This window comes from Leptonychotes weddellii, chromosome 8, assembly GCF_054177405.1.
Source record: "Leptonychotes weddellii isolate Sample4059 chromosome 8, ASM5417740v2, whole genome shotgun sequence".
Lineage (NCBI taxonomy): Eukaryota > Metazoa > Chordata > Mammalia > Carnivora > Phocidae > Leptonychotes > Leptonychotes weddellii.
Genome location: NC_138376.1, coordinates 2,092,046 through 2,107,072, shown reverse-complemented (window position 1 = coordinate 2,107,072; position 15,027 = coordinate 2,092,046). Strand labels below are relative to the sequence as shown.

Genomic DNA, 15,027 nt, shown 5'->3' with positions numbered 1-15,027 from the left:
AGACTGCTGGGTCTTATGCTAAGTGTATGTTAAACGTAGGCACTGTTGGACTGTTTTCCACCTTGACTGTGCTATTTGCATTCCTCTCAGCAACGTATGAGGGTTTCAGTTGCTCGGCATCCTTGCCAGCCCTTGTTAGTTTTGTTTTTGTTTTTTTTTTTAATTTTAGCAGTTCAGTAAGTTTGTAGTGGCATCTCCTTTTGGCTTTAAGTTGCATTTCCTTAATGGCTAATAATTTCAAACATCCCTTTTTTTTTTTAAAGATCTGTTTTTTTTTTAAAGACTTATTTATTTATTTGAGAGAGAGAGTGAGCACACAGAGGGAGAGGGAGAAGCAGACTCCCCACTGAGCAGGGAGCCCGATTCGGGGCTCCATCCCAGGATCCTGGGATCATGACCTGAGCCAAAGGCAGGCACTTAACCGACTGAGCCACCCAGGCGCCCCTCAAATATCTTTTTATGTATTTCTTTGCCATTGATATATCTTATCTGATGAACTGTCTTGTTTAGATCTTTTGCCTGTTTTTAAAAATTGGGTGGTTTCTTATTACTGACCTCCAAGAGCCAGCATTTACCTCAGCACGGGGCTTGTCTTTCCCTTCTCTTAACAGATCTTTGGCAGAGCAAAGATGTTTGATTTAGGTGAAGTCCTGTTTATCCGTTTTCCCCTTTTATGGATCATGCTTTTGGCGTCAGATCTAAAAACTCTGACTAAGCCATTCCTTGCTCTGTTGACCATTTCTTCTCCTAGGTTCTCTACCTCTAGCTGTGCAGTTTGCTCCGCCTTTTCAGGGTGTTTGTAATTCGTATGTAGAGACCATGCTGCCCCACCCCCTGTGCCAGCGCAAAGCCTGGTTCTGTTAATGATGTGCTCTTCACTTCCTGCAGACGACTTCATTATGACAAAAGCCAGCTGTACTCCAAATCAGGTGACAGGCTAGAACACATAATAAAGAGGTTCTGAAGTGTAGTAGCTGCTTGACATTTAAATTGACAGAAGGAGAGAAGCTGAGAATGCTTTGTCCTAGTTCCTGAATGGAGAAGTACAGGGGAACACTCTTGGACTAAGCGTGTGAGAAGCCGGCATTTGCCCCCAGAGAAGCAACAAACTGTCACCAGATCCCAGGGAGAGCGACAGGTGTTCACTCTTGCACGTGGTCGGGGGCGGGGAGGGGGAGCGATAAAGGGAGTGAAGAGCGTCAAACCACCGTGGCAAGAGTTGCTGTTCGTGGTCCTAATCTGAAATCTAAAACTTAAGCAAAATTGATAAGGAGGCTGTTCGGTAGGGCAGGGGTCCTGTGGAACGAGGTGACTGAGACCAGTAATTCCTTTGCATTGTTTTTCTCCCCTACCTGTGGGACTCCTTTCTCCCATTTATTTATTTATTTAAGATTTTATTTATTTATTTGTGTGAGAGAGAGAGCACAAGCAGGGGGAGAAGCAGAGGGAGAGGGAGAAGCTGACTCAACTGTTCAGCAAGGAACGCGACACAGGACTCGAACCCAGGACCCCGGGATCATGACCCAAGCCGAAGGCAGATGCTTAAACGATTGAGCCACCCAGGCGCCCCTCCTTTCTGCTTTTTAAAGCATGTCTGATGAAGCTATACATGTAGTTGAACTAGATGGTCTGTGTAGTTTGCCCGCCGTGGGGCCTGGGACCCAGAAGCTATGAAATAATGTGAATTTCACGTCTCTTTCCACCTCTGCCTTTCTTTTCTATTTCAGTAAAAATTTGAGTATTTGCTGTGTGTCCTGCCATGCGGGTGAAACTGATATGGTCTCACTGAAGCCAGACAACCGAAATAGAGTTGGTTTTCAAAGAACTTACAACCTGGGAAGGGGCAGGGAAGACAGATGTTGAATACCAACTATTATCCAAGGCGGAGTAGAATTAATGCTAAATAGAGATGCAAACAGGGTGCTGGCTGGGGTGACCCAGGGGACTCTGAGAGGAGAGGATGTGTGATGTACACATCGCAGGATGCTTGGATTCTCATAGCCGAACATAGCAGTAAAAGATACTTCTGACTGTGATGTTGTCTGGTATGTTTGATGCATAGTAAACCGTCTGCTTTTTGGCCTGAGCATGAGTGAGGGGCATGTTGTGGCAGGTCAGGCTGGATAAATAGAGTGCAGACAGGTCTCTGCTGCACGTAGCCGCCCTGCATGGCTGAAGAGTGTGTGTGAAGCACAAGGCAAAAACACACCTGGGCTAGCTCATGTGTGTGATCAGTACAAGGAACTACAAGAAAGTACCAGAGGGTTGTAGGATGCTTGCTAAGCATCGGGGATCCATTCAGGGTCACTTATCTGCAAGGCTAGATAGTGTCCTTGCTTGCAATATAAACTCCTCAACTAGAGAACACAGTTGACTCTTAACAGTGGGAGGATGGGGGCCGGGGCAGTGATCTCCCCTCACAGTCAAAAATCCAAGTATAGCCTTTGACTCCCGAAAAATGTTAAGTACTCATAGCCTCATGTTGACCAGAAGCTTTACCGATAACATAAACACATAACACACACTTTGCATGTTATGTCTATGTATTATATACTCTGTTCTCACAATAAAGTAAGCTTAGAGGAAAGAAAACGTTATTGAGGAAATCATAAGGAAGAGAAAATACATTTAGAGTCCTGTACTTTTTTATTAAAAAGAAATCCATGCAATTCCTGTATATGACATTCTTGATGGTCAAAGAAATCAGACTCGTCAACATAGAAGGAGAAGTACGGTTTCTCCTAAAGCAAGGAGGTTCCCTGAACAAATGCTGCTACCAGGGATATAGACATTAGGGGCCCTAGAGGTAGTTTAAATTCAGCTTTTCGGAATTCTGCTTCCATCATACTGAAGGTCTGTCCCAGAGAATTGTTGTCTCGTGGTTGAAGTAGTTTTAGTGGGGTGTTGTGTTTGTAAATAAAAGGAGCTAACAAGTGAACTTGGATGTCGTGGGTTGAGAATAAAGCGCCAATAAGGCTCTGGTAAGAGGGCTTTCAATGGATGTTGTTATTTCTGCCTCTAGGGACCTAATCCCCATCATTGCTGCTCTGGAATACAATCAGTGGTTCACAAAGCTATCTTCCAAGGATCTGAAGCTGGTAAGTAAGTGAAGATGTTGCAAATGTTGCTTACTTCTGCTGAGTTTCAAAAGCCTGATAATTATCAAAAAACATTTGTTTTTCTACTAATCTGGCGAGCTGTGTACATGCTTTTTTCTTGAGGAGATGTATTTTCCTGTAAATGATCTGCACACCATTTTACCAAGTTGGGAATGTGAGATGCTCCAGGGAAGTACTTCCTCGTGTTTTCAGCTGCTTCAGACAATTTTAGATAATGAACAGAGAGACACATTTAGCAGAGCCTTCAGTACATACTCATGCTGATGGCAAAAACTATTCAAGTTACGTTTGCACAGCTGCAAATAGCAGACTTAATGTTTCTATCCTGCATTCCATCTCCACAAAGCTTCCCTTCCTAAGAATTTGGGAAAACGTTATCAGGTAGAGTTGGTCTGCTGGAGTGATGATAGTTAACATTCATTTTCTAGAGGAGTTTTTGGGCAGATTTATATGTCAGCAAAATGAAATCAAAAGTGAGGTGTTAGTTTTCATAAGGTATGGGGGAGCCAAATTTTTGGTCTCTTTTACTAGTGGAAGTGAGATGCTCTGTTGGGGAATATTTTTGCAAGTTAAGAGCAGCCGTATGGGCAGACACTTATCCATACGTTAGCTTTCTGCTACTTCATTTTAGGACAGGAAATAATCTATAGGTTGTTTTATTGGCGACTCTGCATTCAAGCCTCCAACTTTCAGAGGTCATGGAAACTGGAGGCATAACGATTTTCATAGTGAAGAGGTAGGCCTTTGATGGAGACAATGGATCTGTAGAAAATGGAGGGTTGAGATTTGCTAGTGGACAGGCTGCTGGTTCTCTGAATTTGCCTGGGGTGTGAGCGGCTTAAGGTATTAGTATGGGCACGGACTGAGCTCATCTGGGGCCCACTAAGAGCCAGTGTGGTATAGGAAAGAGTGTGGGCTTGGAAACGGAAACCTGGGTCTCAGATTCTGGCTCCTATGGCAAGGCTGTGGGACCTTAGGGAAGTTACTTGACATCCCAGGGCCTCAACTTCCTCTTGTTGAGAGTTAATTGGAGTTCATGTCTTATTCATCTCTGTCCAGTGCTTAGCAGAGTATATTGGCTCATGATAGCTATTCCATAAAAATTGGTTTAATAAATAGGTGTCAGATTAGTTTGTTGAATGAATGAATGGACATAGCAGTATAGCTAATCTGCAGGTTATTGAGATGAGGGAATCATGCGTATAGAAATGCTAACACAGTCCTGGATATCTTGTAGGCATTTCCTGCTAACTATTCCTCTTATATCATCACAGACTAGCAAAGAGGCTGAGAAATGAGCAAGTGTGGGGATGCGAGTTATGGAAACTGTATCAGCTACACAGGGGGAGGATCTGCACTCAGTGAGGATGGAGCTAGGCATGGAGGGGAGCCAGGTGAACTCCCAGGGTATGGACAGGATGCCATGATGGGAGGGAGACCCGGCAACAGAAGCCTCCCACTTGCTGCCGTTTGCAGGACTGAGCCTGCAGAGATGACAGGCGGGAGAGGGGAGCCATTCGAGGGATGAGAAGTAGATTAGCTCAGTGACTGTGGGACCAGGGAGAACAACGCTTCTCTACCAAGTCAGTTTACCTGGCTATAAGTTCCTGACTTTCAAAATGGGGCACAGGACTGCTCTGCAGAGGGGCTGCATATCCCACTTTTGGAAATTGTGCCAACTCACGATTACAGGAATGTGTCCGGGCCATGGGGGCTGCCCTTCTATCATTGTTTCTCATGGCATGATCTCTGCAGTTGCCTTAGGTGTTTAGGCAAGAAATTATGCGCCTCATCATTCAGTTCTGGAACACAAAGCATGTAGGTGCTCAGATGCTTCCTTGGATGTCCTGGGATGAAAGGAAGCGTAGTGACAGGATTTGAGGGCTGCCCTTACTGCTTTCCTAGTAACTAGGATTTAAGCACAAAAATACCTATGTGTATATTTTTAATATTTGGTATTTTAAAATGAAGAATAGTCTTTGGGATATCACTCTTCAGTCTTCAAAAAGAATAGCAGTTTTTCATGTTTTTCACCCAACGTTAAAAAGAACTGATACTTGCCCCTTTGATGGGGATGGCAAGATGCAACCTCGGAACCTTTTCTGATACTCAGTTTATCGGAGCACTACTCTAATGGTCATATGTTACTTGCCATCTAGGTTTGGGGGTGTGTGTATCTCTTTACAAATTTCATCACTATAATATTCTTCAGTGTAGAAAACAATTCTTTTCATGTACTTAGGCACTTAATAAAAAGTAGCAAAATTAACGTAGACATGAATGACGTGTTATACCTCTCCCCCTACAAACATTTTAAACAAAAGGGTGGACATACTTTTTGTACATTTTCTGTAATTTTTATTACAGTAATTATACCCCATAGGTAAATGAAAGTCCTGCTTTGGGAAATTGTTTTTCTGGATACTCTGTAAGGTAGCTCTGGAAAGATAAGGATATACTATGGATTGTTTTTGGAAATTAGGATAATCCCTGTAAAAACATTGTCTAAGCAGTGACTTTTTGTCATGCCAGCAGAGAGTAAGATCAATACCCCTGGTTGTATATTATAAGACAAGAATTACACTGATAAGGGGGTCACCGTTTTGAAAATCACCACCATCAGCGTAATGTGAATTGCAGGCATTGGGTCAATTGGAATTAATTTTCCTCTTCCTTCATCAGTCTGTGGGACACATCAGAAACTCTGGGACTCTGTGAAAGCTACATTGTAGACTGAATGAAATGGGACAGCACATGAGAATCACAAGTGCCTTAGATGCTGTGGGACTTGTGTGTTTCCAAGTTTGGTTTTCTAAAGGATATTCACTAGCAAATTTTTGTTACATTTCAGACTGTTGCAGTGATGGCTAATCCAGTTGAATATATGTGATCTGATAAATCAAAGAATTGTAATTTTTTTGTGGTATTTTAGGAAAAGAAACTGCTTTGATTATAGCATGCCATGGGTACACACAATTTTCTCCTTCCCTCCCTCCCTCCCTTCCTTCCTTCCTTCCTCCCTTCCTTCCTTCCTGCATTTTTCTTTCTTTCCTTTCCTTTCTCTTTCTCTTTCCCTTTCTTTCTTTCTCTCTCTCTCTCTTCTTCCCTCCCTCCCTTCCTTCCTTCCTCCCTTCCTTCCCTCCTTCCTGCATTTTTCTTTCCTTTCCTTTCTCTTTCTCTTTCCCTTTCTTTCTTTCTTTCTCTCTCTCTCTTCTTCCCTCCCTCCCTCCCTTCCTTCTTTCTATATCATAAAGGATTTAAATAGACCCTAAGTTGTGATTAGATTTTAAAATCACTTTTTCATGTAGAAGTAATTTTAAAATCAGGAGCCACCTTAAATTAGTTTTGGGATAAGGCAGAAACATAAATTAAAAAACATTAATATGTAAAATTTAAAAAAAAATTTGTACACTTCCGCCACCAGGGTACAACTCTTCATTTTTCCTAGCACCCTCAAGACTTGCACTAGATACATCAGCCATTTCAATTGTGATCTTTATTAAACACTTCATTTTAGTTTTGCATTTTCATATAATATTATATCCTAAGCACTTAAAATATTTTGACAGATACAACTTTACAACTACTTAATTTTAAAAAACATAATGTTTATTAACATGAGAGAGCACTTACTGAATTCTTATTGGGTTGTTTCCCCCTTTATTTTAGAGAATACTAGCAGGAACATCGTAATAGTTTTTTATGTATGTATTTATTTATCAGACAGAGTGAGAGAGCACAAGCAGGGGGCAGAGGGAGAGGGAGAAGCAGGCTCCCCACTGAGCAGGGAGCCCGATGTGGGGATGTGGGGCTCGATCCCAGGACCCTGGGATCATGACCTGAGCTGAAGGCAGACGCTTAACGACTGAGCCACCCAGGCGCCCCTAAGGAACGTCATAATAGTTAACGTTTACCAAGTGCTTATTCAGCCACCCTTTTAAAGTACCTGACATCTTTGAACCTTAACTTTCTTATCTATAAAAAGGGAATAATAATACCTAGCAGTTTTATGATAAAATACACACAAAGGGCTTAGCTTGGGGCCTAGCGCAAGACAAGAGCTCAGCAAAGGGATTGTCACCAGGAACCTAACATCGTTACCAACACTAAGTCTTTTGCTCTTACGCTGGAGGTCACATGCTTTGGGAATTCCTTTTGGTTTTCCCAAGATTGGGATATGCCTCTGAGTGCCGACAGCACTACTGAAATGGCCTTTTATTGTCTGTTTTCTTGTCTCAGTGACCTGCTGGATGGTATACTCTTAAAGGCAGGGACTTTCTGTCCTTGCTTGTCGTTGTATCCCCAGGACCTTCATTGTGACCGTGCATAGTGGTAGAGGTCTGGTCAGGTTTTGTTGAATGAATGACTGCATGAAAATGTGGTTTATTTAATTAAAACTTTGCATCTGCATGGATTTGTGACAACAGAGTGAGGTTGCCTTGAGACTTAGGGCGTGGTCACACAGTGTCTTCTCTTACAGTCCACCGATGTCTGTGAACAGATCTTGAGAGTGGTGAGTAGGTCCAGTCGGCTGGAGGAATTGGTGTTGGAAAACGCCGGGCTCAGAACGTGAGTATTGTCCTGAATGTACGAATATGTGGCTTAAAAGCTTCCTGCCATTTCCTCTAAAATTAATATATAGGTTTTTTTTTAAAAAAAGATTGAGCCACTCACATATAAAGTATAATGTTTTCTCTTTGAAAAAATAAATAAATAAAGGATCCCTGTGCTCCCCATCATCACAAAGATCAAGGATTTTATAACAACCTCTGTGGTCTGGTCACTGGATGTTTTCAAGGGAGCCCAGAGTGGTGGTTAGGACAGTGGGTCCTGAGCCAGATGCCTCATGGCCTTGGGCGAATTGCTGCACTTCTGAGCCTCACTCTCTTTATCTTTATGGAGAACACAATAGCACCTACCTTATAGAATGATGGCTGCGAGGAGAAGTAAATTAATATATGTAAAATCCTTAGAAAAGTAGCTTTCATATTATAGATGCTCTGTGTTAGCTCTTAGGAATATCATTCATGGTAGTCCTGATAATAACATATTTCCCATTTTGCTTGGATCTGTTTTATCTGTTTCTCTCTCTTTCCAAATCCATACTTAACCTTGTTCAGTAGTTGGGAATGGCTCGGTAGGCAGTGCCCAAGCCTCACGTGGAGTTCGAATCTGCCAGAACAAAGACTTTACTGCTCCTAAGTGAGGGGGGTTGACGGCTTCATAATCATAGCACTTAGTGTGTTATTTTAAGTACAACATACCTAAAATAGTGACTTTGAATTTTTGTTAAAACATAATGGTAGCAATCGTAGCCTTTAAACTCAATAATTAGGGCAATCAGTTTTGCATCTGTGAGTATTGCATGAAGTGAGATAGGGTGAACAGCCGATTGCCGTTTCCATGAGAAGCAGGTTCAATTCAGGACTTTTTTTAAGTTATGGAGGGACTAAGTAATACTATTTTAAAGGGGCAATTATATATTTTCTTTCTGCTTTTGAATGAGGTTTTGGCTAATGAAAATGAACCACGTTTTGGCTGTGGCTTTACAGATTCTCTAATGAGGATATATACTCGTGTATATAGGCTAAATAGGGTGTTAACGAATGTATGGTAAGTAGATTAATATTGTAAAGAAAGGTTTTCTTTTTATAGATTTCACTCTAGCTCTTCTAGCTGTCAAACTTTTATTTGAGCAGTATTGCATTTTGTGTTATTTAATCTTACTGTTTTGTTTACTTGCAGAGATTTTGCCCAAAAACTGGCCAGTGCCCTAGCGCATAATCCCAACTCAGGACTCCACACAATTAACCTTGCTGGCAACCCACTGGAGGATCGAGGTACTGTAGCAATTCATGTGATCACTGAGGCCAGAATTGTAAGAGCATTCGGCAATTTTTGTGCGGCCACACCCAGAGAATGGTGTCAAGCTCACTTCTAATTGTTTAATAAATGCTACTGATGCTTAGTTGGCTTCTAGGTTTTTCTACCCTTTGATGAAAATACTGGTGCTAAAATTCATTCTCTGATTACTTTTTTTGAAGAGATACAAACAGAAGGGAGTATATTATCTTTAAACTGCTGTATTAGTTTTTTATGACTGCATAACAAATTACCGCCCACAGGGCACGAATGTGTTACTGGACAGTTTCCTTGGGTCGGTAGTCTGGGTGCAGGTTCGCTGGGCTGTCTACTCAGAGTCTCTCGAGGCTGAAGTCAGGTTGTCAGCTGTGGCTGTGGTCACGTGTGTTCAAGCTTGCCAGTTGTTGGCAGAATGAATGTCCTTGGGTCTGTAGGACAGAGGTCCCCATATTCTCGCTGCCTCTCATCGGGGACCACTCCCAGCACCCGGTCTGTGCTCAGCTCCTTACGACATGGCCTCTCCTCTCACTGTGTCCCAGTTTGCTTTGTGCTTGAGGCAGTAAGGAGCATGTCTCTTGGATGCTTATCTCTCTTTTAAATAGAGCACCTGATTAGGTCAGGCCCACCCAGGACAGTCTCCCCTTTCGATGAACTCAAAGTCAACTAAATAGTAGCCCAGTCCCATTAGCGATGTGTCATATGGTCGTCAGTCTGCCCCACACACTCAAGGAAATTATACAGGGCATGTGTACTGGGGGAAGGGATCTTGGGGATCATGTTACTATTCTGTGCACCACATGTATCTTTTAATATTTAACAAGATTTGAACATGAGGATCTGGAGAAAATGAAGCACTGGAGTTCACGATGAGGCAGAAGGAGGTTTCGTTGGAAGTGTTTGTGTGGGCAGAGGGCGGAGTCAGTAGGTTTAGAATGTGAAGCTTAAACATTTGAATTCTCAGTAGGGGAACATTGGTGGATGTGGCTTAAGAAGAAATAGCTTTATCTCTAGAGGGAATATTTTGTTTTCATTATCTGTTGCAAATGTTTTCTAGCATTGTTGAATAAAAGCCTTTCATCTTGTAATGTTATATATTTGATGAGGATTAATTATTAAACTGAGCTGAAGGTACTGATAGAGACAGTTCTGCTTTGTGTTCCTGACAGAGACAATGTTCTTCATTGAAAAGGGTACCCACCCGTGTGGTATTCAAACCAAAAATAAAGAGCAATTTCCTAGCATATAAAGTAGTGAATCTAAAGGAAGTTGGAGACTGAATTAGAAAACTAGATCACATGAAAATCATCCTCATGGAATCAGCCACAGCTGAAAATCATGGATGCATATCCCTGAAATAGGAGTTTCTTTGGGGGTATAGGAATTTCTTTAGGAAAAACTCATGTTGTCTCTATTAGCCAACTGCTAGAAAGTGATGAATATGACACATGGAAATATACATGGAGATCACCTTTTATAGACAGGACAGCAGTTTCTGCTTTGCTTTTTAAAATGGGAGGGACCCAAACATATTCATCTACTGACTGGACAGAGTCAGTGGAGGGAGGGAGGTGATGGAGGCAGATCCTTAAGGATGTAAACCCAGAGTGCAGTAGGCCAGGGGATGGGAAACGCAAACTCACACCGCAGTGAAATACCGCTTCAGAACCAGCACGGCTCTGATCAAAGTCAGTGTTGGAGAGGACGTGGGAAATGGGGACACATGCTTTACTGGGGCGAATGTAAAATGGTGCTGCCACTTTGCAGACTGGTTAGACAGTTTCTTAAAAAGCCAAACACAAATTGGGGTGCTTGGGTGGTGCAGTCGGTGAAGCGTCCGACTCTTGGTTTTGGCTCAGCTCGTGGTCTCGGGGTTGTAGGGTCAAGCCCCGAGGTGGGCTCTGTGCTCTGTGCGGAGTCTGCTTCAGACAGTCTCTCCCTCTCCCTCTGCCCCTCCTTATCCCCCTACCCCCGCATGTGCGCGCATGCTCTCTCTCTCTCTCTCTCTCAAATAAATAAATCTTAAAAAAAAAATAAAGCTAAACACAGATTTGCCGCAAACCCAGCAGTTCCACTCCTAGGTATCACTGAAGAGAGGTGGAGCCTACGTTCACACACAGATGTGTGAATGAATGTTTATAGCAGGAGTCTTCCTAGTAGCCAAACCGTGGAAACCCAACTGTGGAGGCAGATGAAGGGCTGATCCACGCTACGACGCGGTGGGACTTCAGAAACCTTGTGGCAGGTGAAAGAAGCTGGACCTGAAAGACCACACAGTTTGAGTTTGGGAGCTTGGAAGGAAGTGTGAGGCCCTTTGTCTCCTCATCTGTTGTGAACCTCGTGTGCTCTGAGGGGCAGCCGTACTAGACCCTCAGACCCTCGTCTTTGGTTTAAACTTCTTTGCTGGTTCTTGCTTCGTTCTGGTGCATTCTAATTAGATGCGGACATTTCTCCTCCACCCGCTTCCTTTTTGTCCCTGCTCCTTGTCCCTCTTCCCCCCCAGCCTCCTCAGACCTTGGACATAATCAGTATTTCCTTTGAGTTTGATTTCATCTTAATTCTCTTCTGTAGCTTTTTAATTGCATTGAACATCGTGGCAAAGTTTAGAGAGATTTCTTTTCTGTCAGAGCATGGCCTCAAAGAGGATGTTTCCAGGCTTTCGTTCCCCACATTCCTACCTCTGAGACCTGATTTGATGTCTTTTCATCTCCCTGCAGTCCATTCACAGGAGCTAAAATCCCAGATCATTCCAAGGATATTTTCCTCAACATTGTGTGCACATACCAACTCTCCGATACGGTGTCTGCTCACATACACTCAGTTTTTGACACTCCTGAAAATGTTTTCTCAAGCTGAGACTTTCCTTGTTCCAGCCCCTCCTAGATTCATTCACTGATATATTTGCCAGTGTTCTTGGACAACTGCCAACACCCATATTTCCTACCTTCGCTCTTGAGGCTGAGCCTCCTGAACACAAATTCTGTATAGGTTTTATTTATTTAAAAAAAGTTTTTTTTTTGGGTGCCTGGGTGGCTCAGTCATTAAGCGTCTGCCTTCGGCTCAGGTCATGATCCCAGGGTCCTGGGATCGAGTCCCACATCGGGCTCCCTGCTCTGCGGGAAGCCTGCTTCTCCCTCTCCCACTCCCCCTGCTTGTGTTCCTGCTCTCGCTATGTCTCTCTCTGTCAAAAAAATAAATAAAATCTTTTAAAAAAAATTTTTTTTTAAATTCAGGCTAAATGTCTGAAGATGATTGGTAGTTTTTTTGCTTATGGATGGAAATTCCACAAGAAATCCAGCCAAGTGTAAAATATTTATAAGAATTTCAATCCAGGCAAAATATTTCATGATCTTTGTTTCTAAGCTGTTCGGTGACTGTATTTTATGTTTGAAAACAGTAAAATGCGTGGGGAAAGAATTTATAATTCAATCGTAGGGCATATAAAAGAGAGCAAGGAAACTCAAGGAAACACAAGACCGTTTAGCAGCCCAGAATTCTGAGGAATTTCAACACCAAATGGAATTTGATTTTGTACCTGAACCATCCACTCAGGGGCTTATTTGGAAACTCTCAGAGAGCAGGTTTGCCTCCTCACTTTGTGATATGAATGCTGATGCAGCAAATTCCTGTTATTTACTGCTCAGTCTCCTTGTCACACTTCTGAACAAGGGACAGACAACCTTCTGTTGTCGAGGGGCTCGTGGTGAAGGAGGTTAAGGTATGAATTAGTAAGCAGGGTGTGGTGTGTATGAGTAGTGCTGCAGGTGCTGGGTGCCCTGCTTTCTCTCTCGTGTGGAAGAGACACACAGGCAGGGGAAAGACCACACACATGCACAAGCTCTTCTTCTTCTGGTTGGGGGTCCAAGGCTGTTCCCCGGCTTGCTCTCGGAGCTCTGTCCTGATGTGTTTTCAGATTGTAGGTCAAGACCCATTTGCAGGTCATGAAATCAGTTTCATAGTTCATGACAAGCATTTGAACAAAGAAGAAGAATGGGGCGCCTGGGTGTCTCCATCAGTCAGTGGCCAACTCTCCAACTCGGCTCAGGTTTTGATCTCACAGCGGTGAGTTCAAGCTCCCGCGTTAGGCTCCATGCTGGCTGTGGAGCCTACTTTAAACAAACAAAAAAAAAAAAAAAGGAAGAAGAAGGAATAGAACAGAATAGAAAATATTGGGGGCGCCTGGGTGGCTCAGTCAGTTAAGCGGCTGCCTTCAGCTCAGGTCATGATCCCAGGGTCCTGGGATCGAGTCCCGCTTTGGTCTCCCTCCTTAGCGGGCGGGGGGTCTGCTCCCTCTGCCCTCCCCCCAAGATCATGCTCACTCTCTCTCTCAAATGAATAGAATCGTTTTAAAAAAGAATAGAAAATACCAGAGTGCATTTGTTCGGGAAAACTTTGGTTTTACTTTCCTAATACATATGTATGTATGTACTTTTGTACGAGGGTCCTTCATTGTGATGTCAATCTGTTTCTTTATGTGGGTCACAGTAGAAAACGCCAAAGAATCTCTGCTCCAGCTCAACTTGATCCACTTTCTGTGCTCGATCTTAGGCTGACCCAGTGTCGGAACCACGGTGTTCTCGGTCACTTCCTTGTGACTAACCCTTTGGATCCGACATGACTTTTTGGATAATAGTTGAGTATTTTTGGAGAATGCAGCTCTCGCCTCTCTCTGCTCCTTCCACATGCTTGACTTCCTTAACCATTACCAACCCCTTGTTCTCTTCTTCCCAGTCGTCCCTCCCCGTTCCCCTCGTTTTTATGGTCTCAGCCTTGTCAGGAATGTCTGTCCATTTCCTCCCCTCACTTTGTTCTAAGTTGGATTATTTTGTTTAAAGATGATTTAGAATGCTGTCTCAGAATGGTTTTCTTTTGGAAATGTTGACCTGAAGTACCCAGATTTTTTTTTTTTTCTGACCATCTGGTTCGATCTGAATAAGACAAGAGAAACAGATTCTAGAATTGCTGCTTAACTTTTTTTTGGTGCTTTCTGTCTTTCATATCTGCCAGTGTGTACCAGTGGGTTCTGGAGTCAGAATACTCGCGTTCAGTTCTGGGCTTTGCCACTTTCTAGTTGAGTTTCCTGGGACAAGTTACCTAACTTCTGTGTTTGTTTCCTCATCTTTATTTTTTTAATTTTAATTCTAGTAGAATTAACATACAGTGTTATATTAGTTTCAAGTGTGCAATACAGTGATTAAACAATTCTATAAATTACTCAGTGCTCAGAAAGCTACAGGTACTCTAGTTTGTTCATCTTTAAAATAATAATAGTACTGACCACATAAAGGTGTTCTCAGGATTAAATGAGATAATACACAGAAAAGGACAAGAATAGCCTGTCACATGCTGTGTACTCAATCAGTGTAAGCTTTCACTGCCTCCTTTGATTCATACAATAGCCTTGTGAAGTAAAATCATGCAAATGTTATTATTCTCTTTTTGTGAATGAGGAAGCTGTGTGTTTACATGATTTGGACACAGCTTGCAGAGTCCTACCTGAGATCTCTTGTTGAGGCTTCTGTCTAGGATTTCCTAAATATCAGCCAACCAATCTGTCGGTCAGTCAATCCTCCTGTGGTTGTGATTTCCTGCTTTGGCTCTCTAGATTTCCTTGGGAAGTGGAAGGAAAGGATTTTATGCCTGCTTTTTGAAAAACATTGGTTTATTCCATAGCATGTCAGTAAATTTTCTTAATCGCTCTAATATTTCAAGATACTAGGTTTGGGTGTAACAGCTCTCAAACAGAAGGTTCTTTTCTTCAGAGTCATGATTTCAACCATATTTAATTGATATTTTTAAGGTGACACAGGATAAAACAATTTTTAAAAACTGCCTACCTTTGGATTTTAGGGCATTCGAAAGTTTGGTGTGCTGACTCCATTTTTTTCCATTGGTCTTTTTTAAAAATTTATTTTATTATGTTAATCACCATACATTACATCATTAGTTTTTGATGTAGTGTTCCATGATTGTTTGTGTATAACACCCAGTGCCCCATTCAGTACGTGCCCTCTTTAATACCCATCACCAGGCTAACTCGTCCCTCCAT

General features: G+C 42.5%; 1 protein-coding gene across 1 annotated transcript in view; it reads left to right on the top strand.

Moving 5' to 3' along the window:
• Positions 1-15,027, top strand: part of CARMIL1 (capping protein regulator and myosin 1 linker 1) — a 293,460-nt gene that overhangs the window by 149,408 nt on the left and 129,025 nt on the right. Inside the window, exons 9-11 of the mRNA XM_081827521.1 lie at positions 3,023-3,098; positions 7,600-7,688; positions 8,865-9,048. Coding sequence (XP_081683647.1) covers positions 3,023-3,098; positions 7,600-7,688; positions 8,865-9,048 — 349 coding nt within the window. The remainder of the gene's footprint in view (positions 1-3,022; positions 3,099-7,599; positions 7,689-8,864; positions 9,049-15,027) is intronic.